At 41.5% G+C, this 17785-nt stretch overlaps 1 protein-coding gene across 1 annotated transcript in view; it reads left to right on the forward strand.

The window, feature by feature from the left end:
- srrm4 (serine/arginine repetitive matrix 4) overlaps positions 1 to 17785 on the forward strand; it is a 64606-nt gene that overhangs the window by 35762 nt on the left and 11059 nt on the right. The window contains exons 2-6 of the mRNA XM_047591330.1: positions 7768 to 7932; positions 16208 to 16291; positions 16420 to 16500; positions 16587 to 16613; positions 16895 to 16945. Coding sequence (XP_047447286.1) covers positions 7768 to 7932; positions 16208 to 16291; positions 16420 to 16500; positions 16587 to 16613; positions 16895 to 16945 — 408 coding nt within the window. The remainder of the gene's footprint in view (positions 1 to 7767; positions 7933 to 16207; positions 16292 to 16419; positions 16501 to 16586; positions 16614 to 16894; positions 16946 to 17785) is intronic.

Here is a 17785-nt window from a genome sequence, read left to right on the forward strand (position 1 = left end):
CACCTCTAGTGTCCACACACTTGATGAACCGCTGCTAGTTTGCTGCAACAACCCACTGGACTCCTCACCTGTCTTCTAGGAGGCGTCCATGTTGTTACTGTCTCGTGACACGTCGACAAAGTGGTCTAATCTAGTCTGTACAACCTCTCCTCTGCACTGAACAGGTTTCTCCATGAGCTATCCATGTGGGGGACTGTGTTTAATTCCTTGTTTGTGTCCTTTGGGCGGTGACAAAGTCGTTCTTGACTCAAGTCTGAAAGTTGGATAAACACTGTAAATTAAAGCAGAGCGACTGGGGGTGAGGGGCTCGGGGCTCGGGATTTTAATTGTGGTAGTAGATCATCTCCTTCCCTAGTAATTATCTCAACTATCATCACTCCTATGATAATGATAATCAATTGTTCCTGGTTGCTCTGACAGCGATAATGAAAAGTTTATTAGCCTCCCTGAACCTCACTTGAGTGTCTGGGGAACTCTTAAATCATCGATGGTAATGGGGAGGAAAAAAAAAAAAAAAAAATGCGACTTCTTCCTGATTCTTGAAAGGGTGAGGGTCAAGCGAGCCCTCCCTCCGTCTCCATTATCTGCTGCGATAGGCTTGACATGTTTATAAGCCAGTAACTTGGAGGAGAGCTCATTGAGTGTTAATTTAGGCAATTTGGCAGCCGTTCACACCGACTAATAAAGATGTTTAGACTGAGGGCCACTCCACTGTGACACTCAAAAGTTTCTCTCAAAAGTGTCGACAATTTCTGGCATGAAAGCAGATAAACTGTGATCTGTATTTCTGCATGACTATTTAATCAAGCTTGAAATTGATGTTGCACGCTTCAGAATTTTACAAAGACAATACTAGTACTTTCTTCTCCTTTTCTTTCCCACAAAGTGACGCACCATCCATCGAGTGCCAGATGTTGTTTTCCTGTTGCTCCTCGACCATTAGCCGTATTGATTCTTCCGAGTATATCCACTAACTTGTTTGTTATTCACTATTAGAGGTGAAGTCTTCTTGACTCAGCAGGACGGGGGAACCTGTGAGGAAGGCATGGCAACCAAAATGACAAGAGGGTCGACAAAATATGGATTTCTGGGTCCTGCAGAGAATCCCGGTTTCACACCAACAGCGGCTTATTCTGGCCGTCGTGGAAAATCTTTTAAAAGACACGTAAGACAGAAGCGAACCAGAACCAGAGGGGAGAAAAAAATAACAGCTCAGCTTCACTTCACCGTGGTGACAACACTTAACATTAAGCCAGAAGTACAGCCTCGACTTGATCTTTATCTTCAATTTACCATCTTCATCTCGTCTTATTCCCCTCAAAGAAAGCTGACCTATTCCTTTGGAGGCTGAGAAAATCTATTCTGATAGTCGGAGGACACGGTGCGACCTTTAAACGAAGAACACATTTCCACAAATTTGTATTAAGGGTGCGCTGATTCTCCAGTGTACACTTGTGCACCATGCTCGCGAGCATGTATAATTAAAGACTAATTGAACTAAATGGACCTGGAAGCAGAGTTTGTGAGGGCAGACTGATTTACGCTGAGAGAGCATAACACAGCTGAGAGGAGGGGGGTGCATTTGTGTGAGAGCACCGAATAGAAAATGTCTAAATGCCCCTCGAGTGTCTCTCAACTCTATCTTGCGACGTCTCATCCCGTCACAGCGGGGCATCTCGTGCACACTGGGGTTGGAAGGAAAAGGTTGCATTCAAGTGCTGCGTGTTTCCTCATAGGCGCTCTGCACACTCTGCCTCCGAGGACTCGCTCCAGCAAACAGTCAGGCAGTTTTCTTCGCATGCCTCGAGTAAACACTCGATTTGAAATAACAGAGCGGCGGTAAAAACAAGAAAACACCTTCTCAAATGTAATTGGGGCAGCTGAGAATGCAATTTGCATTCATCACCTGTGTGATTTTTGACACGTTTTAAACAGAAACACCGGAGCTGTGTGGCGCTGTGCTGCTGGTGGGTTTTAATGGCTGCCTGCACGCTCCTCGCGCACCTGTACGCTGTCAGCTGATGTTGTGAGGCTGAGCCCTCCGACAGAGAGCCAGTGTTGTGCAAAGCAGCTGGCAGATTACTGAGCAGCCCCTGGCAGATATTGTAGCAGTTTGTCTCAATTTAACATCGTAAATGGGGTGTGGACAATGAAACTGTACACAAACTATGATGATCCCCCTGTGACTCTGGCAACCGATGGTGTTTTATGACTGTCTCAGCTCAGAGCTGGAAGTTTAACAGACAAGCAGATGGCTACAAATAAAACAAAAGGAAAGAAAGAAAGAAAATAAATGGACTAAAAAAGTTGGCTACATATCTAGTCTAGTTCCAGCTAGCAGGTATTTTGGCTATTGATTATTTAGCCAATTATTTTCTGAACTCAGCATCTAGTCTACAAATAAACAAGAGACTAAAACACAAAAATATTCCACAAACAAAAATAATGAAAAATCATCACAAGTGAAAGATTAAAACTAAAGCATGTTTATATTTTAAGTTGCTAAAATGACTTCACCTAATCAATGGCCAAGTCATTCAATATGACGTATTTTTAGTTATATAAGGTGATATTTAAACAGACTATATTTAAAAAACAAAAAAACAAATGTCTAAATCTTGATCTTGATTTTAACGCACTACTAACATTTTTAGGGTCATATTATATTTCAGGAAGAAAAACAACACTTTAAAGTGAGAAGAAAACAGAAAACAGGACCTGTTTTCTACTTTAATATTTATCCAAACTGATCTTTTCCTAATGATGAAGAAAACAGTTGCTACATATATATTTTTAGCTTTTGCCAACAAATGGCACAAAACAATCCAAAAGCAACGTGTTGTTGTTTTTTCTCTTAATGCTTTTGTGACTTCTGCAGCTGCAGCTTCACTGCTTTTTATTTTTTTAAAGACTTACTTACATCCAACCAGCAGGCCACTGTAATTTACAGCAAGCAATGTCTATATATATGTTGTTGGGAAATATTTTCAGCTGCACATTTGGTCCAATGAAAAATACACCAGGAAGATACATTTGGGACTGAGCTCTTGTTCATTGCAAGAATATGATTTCGACAGTTTATGGATAAGAATGGAGTGCCGGACCATGTTTCGGTTGATACTCATATTAAGACCAAGCTCATTTAATTTGATAATTCAAATGCATTCGGTGGACAATTAAAAAAAAAAACAACAATGATCAGACTTTTTCTTCTACAACTAAGTAGTATCCTGAAATTTAAAGCATGATTCATGTGAACGTCGTCACTGTCTCAATTCTTTCTGACCTCCAGCTTGTCTGTAGCGCTCAGCTACAGCCTCACTGCTTTTAATTTTAAAAAATTACTAATATTTTAAACCAGCAGGGCGCTGTAATTTGCAGCAAGCAATATCAGCAAAGCAATCAGGAATAATATTTAGTTGGGGAATATTGTAAGCTGCACATTCGGTCCGGTGCAGAATGTGTAGAGCTCCGGGAAGATACAATTAGGACCACTGAGCTCTTGCTCATTGCAAGAATATTAGTTTGATAGTTTTTGCAATTAAGTAGTGGTCTTAAATTTAAAGCATCACACTTTCACCTTGTTAGAATTCATCGCGCAGACAGAAATAGCACACGCACGCCGCATCCACCACTTTATTCACGTTGAGAATCAAACAGAGGTGAAAATCACGGAAGAAGAAAGACATCCTCCTGTTTGCAGCATGTTTTCTCGCACCATCTGCACCAGCACCAGCGGTATGTGACGGAGCGGAGGAGCCCCGTGACAAAGGCTCGCAGCGTGGCCACTTCTCTCACCTTCCTCCGACAAAATAGCTTATTACCACGAGAGCTCTGCTGAAACGTACAACTGCCGCAGGACACATCAGAAAAAGGCATCAAAAAGTTAAGAGGATACTATCTGTGTTAATGCAGATGCATAACACAGGGCCTATCGTGTACATGAGGCCTAGACTGACAGGTCTGGACTAGTGTTACACTCTGTGTGAAACTGTGAAGTGTTGACTGAAAGAGAACGTCTTCTGCCTTTATTCAACCCTTTACTAAAAATGGTTGGATTCACCTTAATGTGTATTTAAAGAAACATAAATTTGTGGGGGGAAATTAAAAATATATATAAAAATGTCTAATCAACCAAAACCCCCCTTGCAGTACTTCCACAGACCCCTAGGGGTCGCAAACTCCCTGTTGACGACCTGTGACCTGTGATCCCAGCCCATTTCTCCATTTCACCTGTTTTATAGTAAACAAATCCAAGATTTTGCAAGATTGGAGTCGACTTAATTCTCTGTCATCAAGCACTTAATCTTCTTTGTATTTGCATTCATTAAAAGCATTTAACCAGTTTGGTGCTTTTGAGATGTGCCTTTAGATACCTTCATCTGCCGCCTAATTAGGACTCCACAAGGAGCCCACACTTGACAGACAGAGAGCAGATGTACATTATGTGTATGCATGTGGAAGAAGAGGCGGGAGGTGTCGCTTGACAGAAACAAACAGCCTGCGGTAAACCGTTATAGCTTGGGAAGTTTTAGCCGTAAATTGGACGGGAGGGGATCAAGGGAATGTGCATTTGTGGGGGCGAAATCAATTTTTGTTTAAAAGTCATCAACCGTCGCTGTTTGAGAGACGGCAAATAACGGAAGAAGCACAAAGGAAGAGAGCTTTGGACGGCTTTTCACTCCAGCTTCATGCATAGGTGGGCACTCGGCACTGCTTCCATTTTATCACACTGAACACATTCAGCAGCCGGTCCTATGTGTACAATTAAAGTTGGATAAACTACCATTAGGGAAGGGAAAATAATTTGTATACTGTAATAAATCAATACAAAACAGGGAGGAAATGCAAGAGTTTGGCTGTTTTATGAGTCATTGTTTCAGGTGGTCTCCATATGAACAGAGGACACCTTTAGTTTTTATTTACTTCTGCTTAAATCAGAGGTTGGGTTTCATATAAAACATGTAAATGCTAACAGTATATAAGAAGGCCGGGGTGGTGAAGGGAGTTAAAGGCAGACCAGCTCCAGCTGCAGTTGCACTCCTTCCTCCTCCCTGTGAACGCACTTAAACCCAGGCTCCTTTTCAATAGGTCAAATAAGAAGTGTAAGTGATATGATGGGGCGTCCCAGGGCCATACGCCCCTTGGTGGCCAAAAATATCCCTTTTAGTTATACTTTAAATATTAAATGTGCAAACTGAAACTGGGGGAAACGCATAATTTTGGTTGTGTAGCAGGTTAGCATAGCAGGTTAGGCTACTAGGCTATTGGTCAATGCTCATTGGTCGCTAAGTAAACTTGTTACATTTTACTTTCCACTCATAACGTTGAGCTGTAACAGCGGCATCTCCACCATTTGAGCTTGCCATCTCTCAATTTTACCCCACCTCTATGGAGTTAAAATCATACCAAAACTGTCTTTTATTGTGTGTGACTGCATAAACTGTGCATGCATAGCCCAAGTGACATGACACAGAAATTAACAACAACAACAAAAAAAAAAAAGCAAAATTCACAGATAATAATTAATAATAATAAATAACTACATTTCAATAACATTTCTATCTATATAACAAATGGCAGTTGCAATTGTTCTCTCATAATATATGCTAACAGGCTATTATCAAATTTGGACAAAATAACACTAAAGGTAGATTAGATACCCGGCCTTTTAGCTTGAGCTGAAAGCAGGTTGTAGTATTGAACTGTACTCTGTGTTGGTGAATAGTGGGACCAGATTAAAACATAATAAATGTTCTTTCTGCAACAACCAAGTCATAAGTTCCTGTATTTTTATTTTTTTAAAGGTTGGTTCCCACTGCTTGTGTCTGCTGGGTGGTTATTAGTGTTGGAGTATTTGAGTTGTATTGTGAGAAATGGGTTGCAGCCGTAATTGATTGGAAGACACGTAACAAATAATACATTCATTCCTTAATTTTCCGTACCTGCTTATCCTCTAAAGTACTCAGCTGTACAAGTGGTGTACACCCTGGACAAGGTCTCCAGTCTGTCACAGACAACCTTCAGACCAGACAACCATCAACCACCACACGTGCACACCTACGGCCACTTTAGAATCAACAATGAACCAAATGAGCATAATGTCTCTGGACTGGGGCAATGAAAGGCCTCAGTTGGTGGAGGGATTTCCCAAACATTAAAGTATGTTTAATCAAAAATACTTTCACACTGATGCATCTTCACACTCCAGAAACGCTTAAACCCATTAATCCAAATTGTTATAGATCAGTTTCCTGCTGATGAACCGTTCTTATAACCGTTTAACTGAAATTCAAGGTATTCAAGCTAATTTCTCCATCGCTTTAATAACATCAGGTGGTATAAGTGGGCATTTACTGGCTTGTCCATCAGCAGTAGGAGTAGGTTAACCGACTCATCATGGTTATTCAAAGGTTCCCATTTCCCGTCGGCCTCCTCGATCAGACTAATCATTCTTCCGGCGGCTGTCTCCATCTCCCCCGTCACCTCTCACGAGCTCGGCCATGTCGGAGCACCCGGTCCGCCGTTTTCACATTATTAGTCCTCCGTCAGGTGTCCGCCCTCCTAAGCCGAGGAAGATGAAGGTGAGGAAGACATAAAGCGGCGTCTCCTGCCTGCTCGTCGCTGAGGAGGAAAAGACAAGGACTGTGTGTTGACGGCCTAATCTCTGGCTCTGATTATCTTCTCATTACAATCAGACGGGAGCCACTCGATGAAGAGGAGAATGTGTAATTACACTCAAATCTCCCATGACGAAAACAGGGAATAATAAGCAGGGCGAGAATTGTGTGTGCACATCAAATCATCCAGTTTATTTAGTCATTCGTTCTGCTGCCGCGTTCGACTGTGGATGAAGACTTTATGGGAAGCTCAGGTGGGAGCAGATGAATTAGTAAACACCTGATTTATATCGGGATCATTTGGAAGCCGGAAATAATTCAAAACTAGAGAAAATATACATAAACATGAGGCGGAGTACGTGAGAAGATTCTTTTAGGCCTGAAAACAATGAGCACCTTGCTGATGTTGTGTAGGTCTCCCTTATGCCTCCGAGTAAGGGGGCTTTGGGTCCTGTGGGTTGAGGGGAGGGGTCTCCACAGATACTTGATCAGTTTGGGATCTGGTTTTTGTTGTTGTTGTTTTTGTAGTTGTTCCTAAAATGTTTTTGTGTGTGTGTCTGTGTCAGGTTGCATCTTGCTGCCATCAAGGAGTGTCATTGCTATGGGGTGGGGGGTGTTCGGTGTTTCTAGGTGGGTGCTACGTGTCTAAGTAACATCCACACAAATGAATAGCAGGTCCAAACGTTTCCCAGCAGATCTTAGTAAGGGATAAATGTCACGAGATGGTTTAAACGTTATTCACTTCTCCCGTCTGTGGTCATAATGTTGTGGCTGATCGGTTTATGAGAAGACAAAATGAAAAAGTCCTTGAACTGTTGTTGTTGTTGTCGCTGCCTCTCTCCAGATAGAAAACACTATTTCCCAAAATGTCATGGCAACTGGAGCATGTAAATAGCTACGTTTCCATTGACACGTTGATTTGAATGGTAAACGGCTGACCGCCAATTTTTCTGGAGAATAGCTGGAAGGAAGAAATGGAGGGGAATAAAAACACATAGCCAGCAGACCAGGAATAAGGGACTAACCAAGCATGTTAAATCCCCACCTCACCATTGTCTGATGGAAGCGTTTGATGCAAAGCGAGGACGAGAAAGAAAAGCGTCTCAAGAGCGAAATATAACTTTTTTTTTTTTAATTTTCCTTACAGTTCAGAAACAACAACAACAACAACAACAGCAACAACAACAGCAGCCTTCCAACAGATCAAGACTGATGAGAGGAAAGCAGCGGATGCAAGGTTGGACACCGTGGACCGAAACGGCTGCATCAAAGGACACGGGCGTAAGCGCCACAGTCATCGCAGGGCCAGGAGGTGAGTTCAGGCTTTCTGCTTTCACAAACGCCAAGCAGCAGTAGTACAAAGCAACGAGAGCATCTTCCGAGCTCACACAACAGGTGCTTATATAGAGAGACTTTTAAGGATGCACTTGATCATTTCTGATGATGAATGGATGAAGGAGTTCTTATATATTTTTTGGAGGAGCTTTTATAGATTAGAGTGCTGATGATAGAGCCTTTTCTACCGCACACCAGAACTCCTCCAGGGCTTGTGAGCAAACCAGGCTAATCTCTATATTCTGGTGCGAGGAATGTAAACAGCTCTTATCAGCTTTGGACCCCGTGGAGAAATACAAAGATGTTTGTGAGGAATCCCATACTGCGTCGTTCAGATTCCCCCTTTTCACCGACACCTCGGAACCAAAAAGTCTGCTTCACACTTCACGGAATAGTTAGTCTGAGGTGGAAGAAATGAATCCAGGCAGACTTTTTCATTTTTTTTTTTTTATTTTCTTGAAACCTCTTAATTAATCTGACACCTTCAAAGCCTCCGCAGCTACGCAGCAGGGAGGCAGCCAGTGATATGTAAAACACGTCTCAATCCGCATTTGAAGTGTAAGGGATGATCATAAACACGAATCCTTCTCTCTGGATGAACTTTACCCGGCGGCTGCTTTCTGCTTTAAATTTAACAGTTGAACACAGAGAATATTGAAGCATGCAGGCTTCCTGTAATCATTTCACTGGCACCCGCATGCAAGAAACTGGGTTTTGATTGATTTTTTTGTAACTGAGCCTTTTCTGTGAGTTGAATTGACGCCGGAAGATTTCTCTCTCTACAGCAGCTCCCGGCGGCAAATCAGACATAAAAATCATTTGAGGAAAAACATTTAGTTGCACCCAATTTGCATTAAAACTGTAAATATGAATTTGAGGAAGAACACCGACTGCTTAGATGGGGAGCTCATGACCAGTATTTTACTTCAAATGCTGTTGAGCAGATTTAAGCAATGGATATGAGGAGAAATAGGAACATTGTGCAGTAATAAAAAATGTTAATTTCATGTATTTTTATGCTGTTAAATCACACATTCAAACATTAACTGATCCTCCGAAGTGAAGCCACAGCAAGTAGAGCTCCTCCTGGTGGCTGGCTGCAATGTAGGTCATAAGCTCCGCCTCTTCCCTGTTAGTGGGCGGGGCTTGGGCCAAACTAAAATACAGAACAAATATATTTTTTTCAGGAATGGTATCTGTCATTTGGTGGTTTCAGTACAGCGTATAATAATCCAACATTTCTTCATAGCTTGTGGAGGTAGAGCAAAGTGCTTTATTAAACGAAAACATGAGTGAGTCTGGAGGAAGCATGGACGTGTCATTGATAACATGGCTCCACTATCAGACTGTACTGATCACACTCTGGCTCCAAACACCACCCATACCTCTGGGAAAATACCATCAGTTTGACCAATGCAAAGAAGTGGGGATGCATTGTCCATATTTCTATACAGTCTATTGTTATATAGCAGTGTGGGAAAAATTTGCCTTTAGACTATGTGACTCTGTGTAATTTAAACAGATACAGGAAATGTACTAACGCTAACAACAGTAATGGCTGTAGTCATGGCTCATGGCTCAACACATGTTGTGATAGAGTTACTGTAAATTTAGCTGTATTCATATTGAAATCAGTATTGCTAGAAGCTGCTACTGTATAATGTAGCTGAACACCTAAAGAAAGCTGCACGGCGCTACATGTTTCCTTAAATTGCTTGTGCTATTTTGTGAGGTACAGAGATACTTTTGGTTTCACACACAAAGTGACTTTAATTATGTTCTTCGTATCTTTTTCTCTGACAAACTGGTGAATGTGGAGTCCGACTCTGCCGCTGCAGACATCTTCTCCCCAATCAGCTGTTCTCTACTAACAGGAAGTTAACATTTGCTCAGATTTTTTTCTCCTTGACTTTGTATAAAAACACACAATTTAATTAATTTAATTAATTTCAGGACTGGCATTTGTCTCAAGTAATTACTCAAGTAAGCATTACAATTATTTTTTGTAATGCCTTACATTACCGCATTACAGCGTTGTAATGCGTTACTCCCAACACTGGTCAAAGACATGTTTGCAACTTTGCCTTCAGCAAACTGCTGTAGCTGATTCACTGCTGCAAGTGCTGGAGAGCAAAGTGGGTCACATGAGTTCATTAATCATGTTCATACAGCGCGTTAAAGAACTGACCTTAAGTACTAGTGTTGGGTTGTAAAGCAGTGAATAGTTGAGGGACCAAACCACCAGACACCTGTTCAGCAGTTCTACCACAAGGTCAGCAAAAAGGAAGAGTGACAGAAGAGACGTGATACTACATTCAGCCGAGGTGAAAGCTGTGTAAATGCATCCACGTAACTCCAAAACAATGCACAAAAAATGTCATGTTTGTGTTTGTGTTTATTCAGTGCACCTAAAAAGTGACCAGTGAGATCAGGTTTCAGATATTTTGTCTCAGTTACAAGGACAGAGAGAGACATTCGTGCTATGAAATGCTATCTTCTTAATTAGCCAGCAGCAGCCCAGTTGTTAATTATGACATGAAACCATATATCAAGGATGTAGTCACATGTATAGATTAATGGCATTCATGCTTAACTGTGGCCTAGAAAAAAAAAAAGAGAAGCGGTACACTCTTCAGAAAAACAGATCGAATTCCACATTGAGCATGTTCTCATCAGACGTCCCTAAACCCCCTTTTTCATACACCATTGTTTCACGAAAATCACCATTTCTACTGCAGCCGGCAGTCGAGTGCTCTCGCTCTCGTTGCCCCTTTTCATTCTCTCCACCTCATCAAAGGAAACTACTGACGAGAAGAAAATGCAAAGACTCGTGCTCTCTTTCCACGAGGCCAGAGTGGTAGAGGTGTTAATGAGTGACAAAGCGTTCTCATTACCAGGAGAGGGTACTTGGGCCTGGTCTGTCTAATCAGCCCTAATGCATTTCAGCTCCTAATGCTCCCAAACTGCAGACTACTCCACGCAGGGCCATTTATTATCGAAAGGACAGTCCTCTGCATCCGGTGAAGGAGGCGCACGGTCTCCAGAGCGCTGTGGTCGCATATATCGAGGAGGAGTGCCGTTTGTCACTGTCTGGCTCGGTCCTGATCACACTCACCTATGCGCGTGACCTTCTGTTTGTGCAACACGGAGGTACATTTCATTCAATTTGACGTATAAATGGCAAGAATCTCCCTCCACTAAGCATGAAAGTGATTCACACTTGACATTTTGATTCATTCTGCTCCGGCTCCGAGGAAAGTGAAATGCTTTGCTGTGAAGAAAAAAAATATCCGGACACAGAGTTCATGTTATTTTGGACCATTTTTTTTTCTTTTTTTCTTTAATAATTAGCTTCATTCACAAAATCTGTGAATAATAATTTAAAAAAAAGACGCAGTTTACTTAATTTGTTTCTCATGGCTCTAACAAGCCTGAAGCTCGTGGGTGTGATTGCACTGATTCAAGGCCCAGTAGCTGCTTTAAATTAAACCACAGGGAACATTCCCCCTATTTTGCTTGTATTTATTTCAGATTGCATGTTTTTAGTAGAAAAAAAAATGGGCTGCGGATCTTGCACATTGCAGAAAATCTGCATAAACCTGAACCCTTTTCCTAAATTCCACACGTTTCCGTGTCACGGTCGACGATGCCAGATGTTTCCTGGTGTTTAATTCTCAATTAACGCCGTCTCGTCACATCTCTGGTGTTATGAGTTCAAGCATGAATGCTGCAGTCGATGTCTTTATCTCAAACAGAACAACTGTAGTGATTCGCAGGTTTAATGTTGCTCTTGTAAATAGCTGTTTTACCTGATGGGTAAATAAACAGCTGATTGTACCTGCTGATCTTTTTGTTAGTAGTGTGAATTAGAGGTAAAGGTAATTAAAGGTAACTAAAAGTAGTCTATGGCATAGGTCTTCAACAGGGGGGGCCTGACCCCTATGGGGTGTGCGGTGGTACTGCAGGGGCGTTGCAAAATCTTTGGTTGATCAGACATTTTTCATATTTCTTTTTAATTTCCCTCCCAAAATTTTTCATTTGTTTAAATGCACATTAACATGAATCCAACATATTTTATTAAAGGGATAAATGGAGGTGACCTTTTAGTCAGCACTTCATTGCAGTCACTCAGCGATACAGGAGCTGTCTCAACAGCACACTCAGACCGTCACACTAGCCGAGACCTGTTAATCTAAGGCTCCTGTACACAGAAGGCCCCGCCCCTTTCGCTGCTGAGCCAATCACATGGCCACATACTACAGCTGAGTCTGTCAGGTTCCCCGCAATATTAGCAGAAGAGAAGCTAACAGCAAGGCCAAAATGTTTTGATGATTCACTGTCCGTACTACATTTAGTATAAAGGTAAAGGTGTTTATGGCAGTAGCACGGTTAGTCTACTGTTGCTGCTGTTGATTAATATTGAATGAAAAATGGTAATAATAATGTATATTTATAAATATCACTACGCTAAGTTTAATATAGAACACATATAGTAGGGGGTCTCTACTTAATCTCTCCATCATTTTTTGGGGTCGTCGACCCCTGGTCTATCATATATGTTCTTTCATTTTCTATAACTTCTTGCCTTCTGGAGGGTCACGAGAGGAGATGTACACCCTGGACGGCTCAGAACATGCAAATTCCACACACAGAGTCCATTGTGACGTCTTCATCCCATCACCCACTCTATGAGCCTGGGGCCCTTCAAAGGTCTTCATCTCCTTTCCCCCCGACATCCGTCATTTCACAGAGTAAATGAACAGGACCTGTGGACAGTAATCAGGCTGGTCAGCAGACGGAGTCTGACAAGCTTCTCTGCTGTATATTGATGAGTTCTCACACGGAGTCGAGAAAGGATGCACAGTGAGAAATATCTGAGGCTAAAATGAAAGTGTGTGACATCAAAAAAAAAAAAAAAAAAAAAAAGCATGCAGCCATCTAGTGTGAAATAAAGAGAGGGAGATGGAAATGCATTACAAATCTCCTAGATGTACTAGAGGCAACATCACTGAGCACAGGTCCATTTGAGAGATCTAAGGGAGACATTTTTTATTTATTTATTTTATGTAAGTCTGTGGTAGATTTAAGGGTTTAATCTACCACAGACATCTGTAAATTATCCATTATCCCGGTGTCCTCTGCCCAGTGAATGTGGATGGGAATTATCCCTTTGATTTATTGGGTGAAATAAAAGTAAATAATGATTTTTTGCAAAATTTAAATGAAATACTGACAGAAACATTCAGCTGCTCAAGTGAAATTCAATCTGAGATCCCCCCTCTCTGAGTGCAGCCATGTTGACATGGTTTCTTGACTGAAGCTCACTGGTGTGAGATCTGCTTTGTGCTTCGTAGCAGTCTGCAAAGGATTTCATCTTCTCGTTGTGATGGGATCATCTCATATGGGACATTTGGCTCGGGGATAATCTCGTTTGTGATTGTCGTGAGAAGGAATCAGGATGCGTTTATGTGCAGTTATGTGATGCCAGCGATGAGTCATGTGGATTATTTTACCCCTCCCATTCTGTTCGGGTTATTTGTGTTTAGAGGTGAGGTTGGACCCAAATGCAGAAAGCGGAGGGAGGAGGGAGCAGGAAACGAAAGTACTTTAATATAATTAAACGGGAACAAAAAGCACCAAACAAACAAAAAAAAAAAATCCAAAAAGGGGTTTAATCCAAAATCAGGCAGGCAACTAAAACATGTTCATAGGTCCTCGAGGAAGAGAAGAGCAGGTGTGCCACCAGGAAGTCACGCCCATCCACTCTGAAAGACACGCCCCCTGATTAGGGACAGGGAAAACAGGGAGAGAAGCCAGAGACATAAAAATCTGTCTGCAAATATTTGAAGGTCGAGACACCATTAAAGCAAACTCTCAAAGATTATACAGTATTTTGTAGGTTGCTGAACAAGATTGCCAACCTAAATAAGCGCTGTTTTAGACTTCAAGGCGTCTCATTTGCAACAAAATCCACGAATATGGTTGCAGAGTCAGAGGTCAAACAAAAATAAGTTCATACGTATTATTAACCGCTTATTTTTGGTCATAAAGATCAAAAGCTTGGTCGTAATGATAACTAATACTCACAAAATTCACACAGTCTTGACCTGTCGAGATACCGTTTATACAGAAATATTTGGACAGTGACACAATCTTCAAGATTTGGGCTCTGCATGCCGCCACATTGGATTTGCGATTGAGATGCAACTGAAGTGCAGACTTTCAGGTTTAATTCAAGGGGTTGAACAATAATGGACACAGGTGGAACAAGTCTCCTCATTTCCTTAAAAGTCAGTGTAATGCATTCATCAGCCCACCCACCAAATTTCACCACCAGCCCACAGTTGAGCACCAGCCTTGGAGATCGTGGTTTGTTGTTGGGGTTTAAAATTTGACGAAAGAAACAAAACTCAACCTAATATTTTAGATACTCTTAAGTACTATCAACCAAGACTTCTCCCGGAGGAAAGGACTTATTCTCTTTGACGTTTTATTTCTCTGGGTTTTAAACATCTTTTTTAATGCAGTATATGTGCATCGCAGCTATTTTGTGGTTAATGTCGGGGGGAGATTGCGTTATGCCAAAGAAGCTGTTATTGTTTTCGCGGCTTTCGTGGTATCGATTTTGGCTGCAGCAGACAGCTGTTTTTAGCAGATAGGCTCGAAAATACCACTTTACACTGCGTACCTGGCAAAAGTAGATAGATCCAGTCAGAGACTAATGGAGCATTTAGGAGCAAACATGTTAGATTTCCCTCAGGAGGTGTTAAAAAAAAAAAAAAAAAAGCAATAAAAGGACTTTGATTCATCAGCTGGACTGTAAGTGAACATTCATGTTGCTTCCTAACTGCTGGATCAGCTACATGTTAATTGTCAATGCAAAAACAGACCCAAAAGCAGAACGCAGAGGTTTTGTGGTTTTAATGTGTTCGGCTGTGGCAGGTGAAGGCCGGTGGGTAGGAAACAGAAACAGGCTGAAGTGGCTGTGAGTAGATGGAGCGGTGCTGAGCCAGGCTGGAGATCTGGCAGTTCAGTTAATGAGTAACGGTCCTTGAAGACAGAGAGGTGCAGAAAGTCAGAAAGTCAAGCTGGAATACAAGGACAAAAACTGCAATAACTTAGAGAATCGGTTGGTTAACGCACAAGCGGACACAACAGATATATGACAGGGCTTGATAGAGGGATAGACTTCAGGTGTGCAGGCTGATTGAAGAGCAGGAGACGAGAGAAACACCAGGGTAATGACAGCTAATATTGAACATTACAGTACAGGGCAAAAGCTTGGAAGCAACATCAAGTTTCTGTTCACAGTGTGTTTTGTTACTTTTATTGATATGAACCATTTTCTTCAGTTTACCTTTAGGGGAACATTATTGTTACCAGACCAAAAGAACAGAAGGGCTTAGTTTTATGGTCAAGAAGATTTGCGAGATTGGAGAGTCTGCAGACAAATATCCCTTGTTGAAAAAAGGCCTCGTATGTGCTATGATGATGTTAAAGCCAGAGGAGGTAACTATGAAGAGAGAAAAACTCAAATACCTGATAATTATAGTAAAAATATCTGCTGATAAGTTACTTTTTATATAATAATCATGTTCATTTTGATACAAAGTACAAATGAAACTATGATCTTATAGGTATAAATTTGATCTTGCTTCCAAACTTTTGGCCTCTAGTGATAGTATAGTGTATATACATCTTATTTTGAGTTTCTTCAAGTTAATAAATAATAATATAGTTTAAGCTGAGGTGGGTAGAGTGGCTTAAAATTGTCAAGTAAGTAGAGCATAACTTCAAAATAATGTAAAAGTAAAAATAAGCAGTAAAAGTAAAGCAGTAAAAATACTGCTCAAGTACTGAGTAACTGTCTATTGTGAACAAAAAATGTCATGATAACGATATCATCACAATATCACAGTATCGTTTTCTCTCTTTTGGGAGATGAATTACACTCAAAGTAACAGAAGGACGGGCAGATGTAAAACACACACTTCATTCAAGTTGCACTGGACCCAAACTGATCAAATATCTGTGGGATAATCCTCAGAGACCCCTCCTCCCCTCAAAGGCCTCCAACAACATTGTGTTACCAGACACCACAGGACTCCCTCAGAAGGTCCATTCTCTGATGAGACCAACACAATATTAGGACATAATGTTATGGCTGATCGGTGTAAATCTCTTTAAAGCTGACATCTTCCTCGCCGTCACAAGGCTGAACATTTCGCCCTCTGCTCTGTCTCTGCTCGCAGCCCATCCTTCGACGATGAGCCATCCCCTCGGCTGAAGGGGAAGAAGAAAAAGAGAAAGTCTGAGCGGAAGAGGAAAAGGAAAAGGTCAGTCGTCCCAAAATTAGACGACTCACCAGTGAAATATATTGTCGGTCGCCCTTTGTTGCATCTCGTGACGTGAACACAAGGGAAAGATGTACAGGAAAGGTTTCTTTTGTTTCTTCCCGCTTCAGGTCTCCTTCCTACAGCCTGTCGCCGCTGAGGAAGAGAAAGAAGAAGAAGAAGAAGAGCTCCAAGAAAAGCAAGAGGCATAGGTAGCTCCTGTTCATTCCAACAATACCACAAGAACATCATGACATTTAATTTTCTGTGACACAAACTTTATTTCTCCCTCTTCCAGATACACCTCTAAGAAGTCAAAACACAGGTACGTGTGTGACTAATATTGGTATTATTTTTTGCGTAGTTGCCTCCTGCCTTGTGGTGGTGCCTAGCTCTCATTTCTAAAGGTTAAAAGATTCTATTAAAAGAGAAACTTTAAAGGTGAATATTTATCAGCGTGCGATGTGAGTCTAAAAGCGAGTTCCTCCTCTCAGTGAGATGTCAGGATCTCCACCTCTTAAAGGCCAGTCCTCTTTATGAAGGGGCTGCACACTCTGTCGGTGTTAAAACCCCTTCTCATGCGTTTATTCTCTTTCATCCCCGCAGCTCTTCAAGCTTAAAACGTAAGAGGAAGGATGTACGCAAGCACAAGAAAAGGTTAGTCTGCGAACGTCGCATCAGAATCATGTCCTCCATGCTCTGAAAACAGAAACAAGCAGCTTTTATACATCTTTTTTTGTGCCGGGGAAAAAAAAAAAACACGGAAAAGAGAGAAGTGATTCAACGCGAGAGCCACAAAGAGTATAGGAAGGGAAAAGGGAATAAAGGGGTGGAAGAGGCTAAGAGAAACCAATTTCATGCTGTGATCCCGTAACATTTTATAATTCCACTCTGGATGAGCATGTTTGTAAGCACGGAGACGAGTTCTTCAGCAGAAACCGACGCTTTCCAGCTCCTCTCCAGCTCGCTACAGCTCTTTATTCTCCTTTCTTTTCGCTCTTCCATGCCTTTGCCGTTCCATTATACTCTCGCCTTCTCTGAAGAGCTCTCCGCTTTTCAAACTTAGCTCATATACGTCATGGGCCTTCACCTCGGGGAGGTGGAGCTCTGAATTAAACATCCTTTAAGTTATGAAGAATTTATACCTCTGCGTCTTGTGCCTTAGTCATTCATATTCTTGTGTTTTCTGAACGGGACGCCTCAGGAAAGTGTTGAGGAACTTTCTTCATAGTTGGTTCAAACATTCAAAGATAAAGTGAGTAGGGTTTGTGGGTCAAAGGTCAAAGGACTTATCATAATTTAAGAATTCGAATGATAATTAACAATGACTAAATTCCAACAAATGCTCAGTGGGATAAAGTCTTTGACCTTAGTCCATGACTTACTGTACACTACTGCACAGAGGTCCCTCCCCCTCAACTCATATGACCCAAAGAGAGTTAAGGTTAATGCAAACTGCGATTTGTTTTTTGTTTTGTTTTTTTTTTACTTTTACAC

Source organism: Mugil cephalus, chromosome 8 (assembly GCF_022458985.1).
Source record: "Mugil cephalus isolate CIBA_MC_2020 chromosome 8, CIBA_Mcephalus_1.1, whole genome shotgun sequence".
NCBI lineage: Eukaryota > Metazoa > Chordata > Actinopteri > Mugiliformes > Mugilidae > Mugil > Mugil cephalus.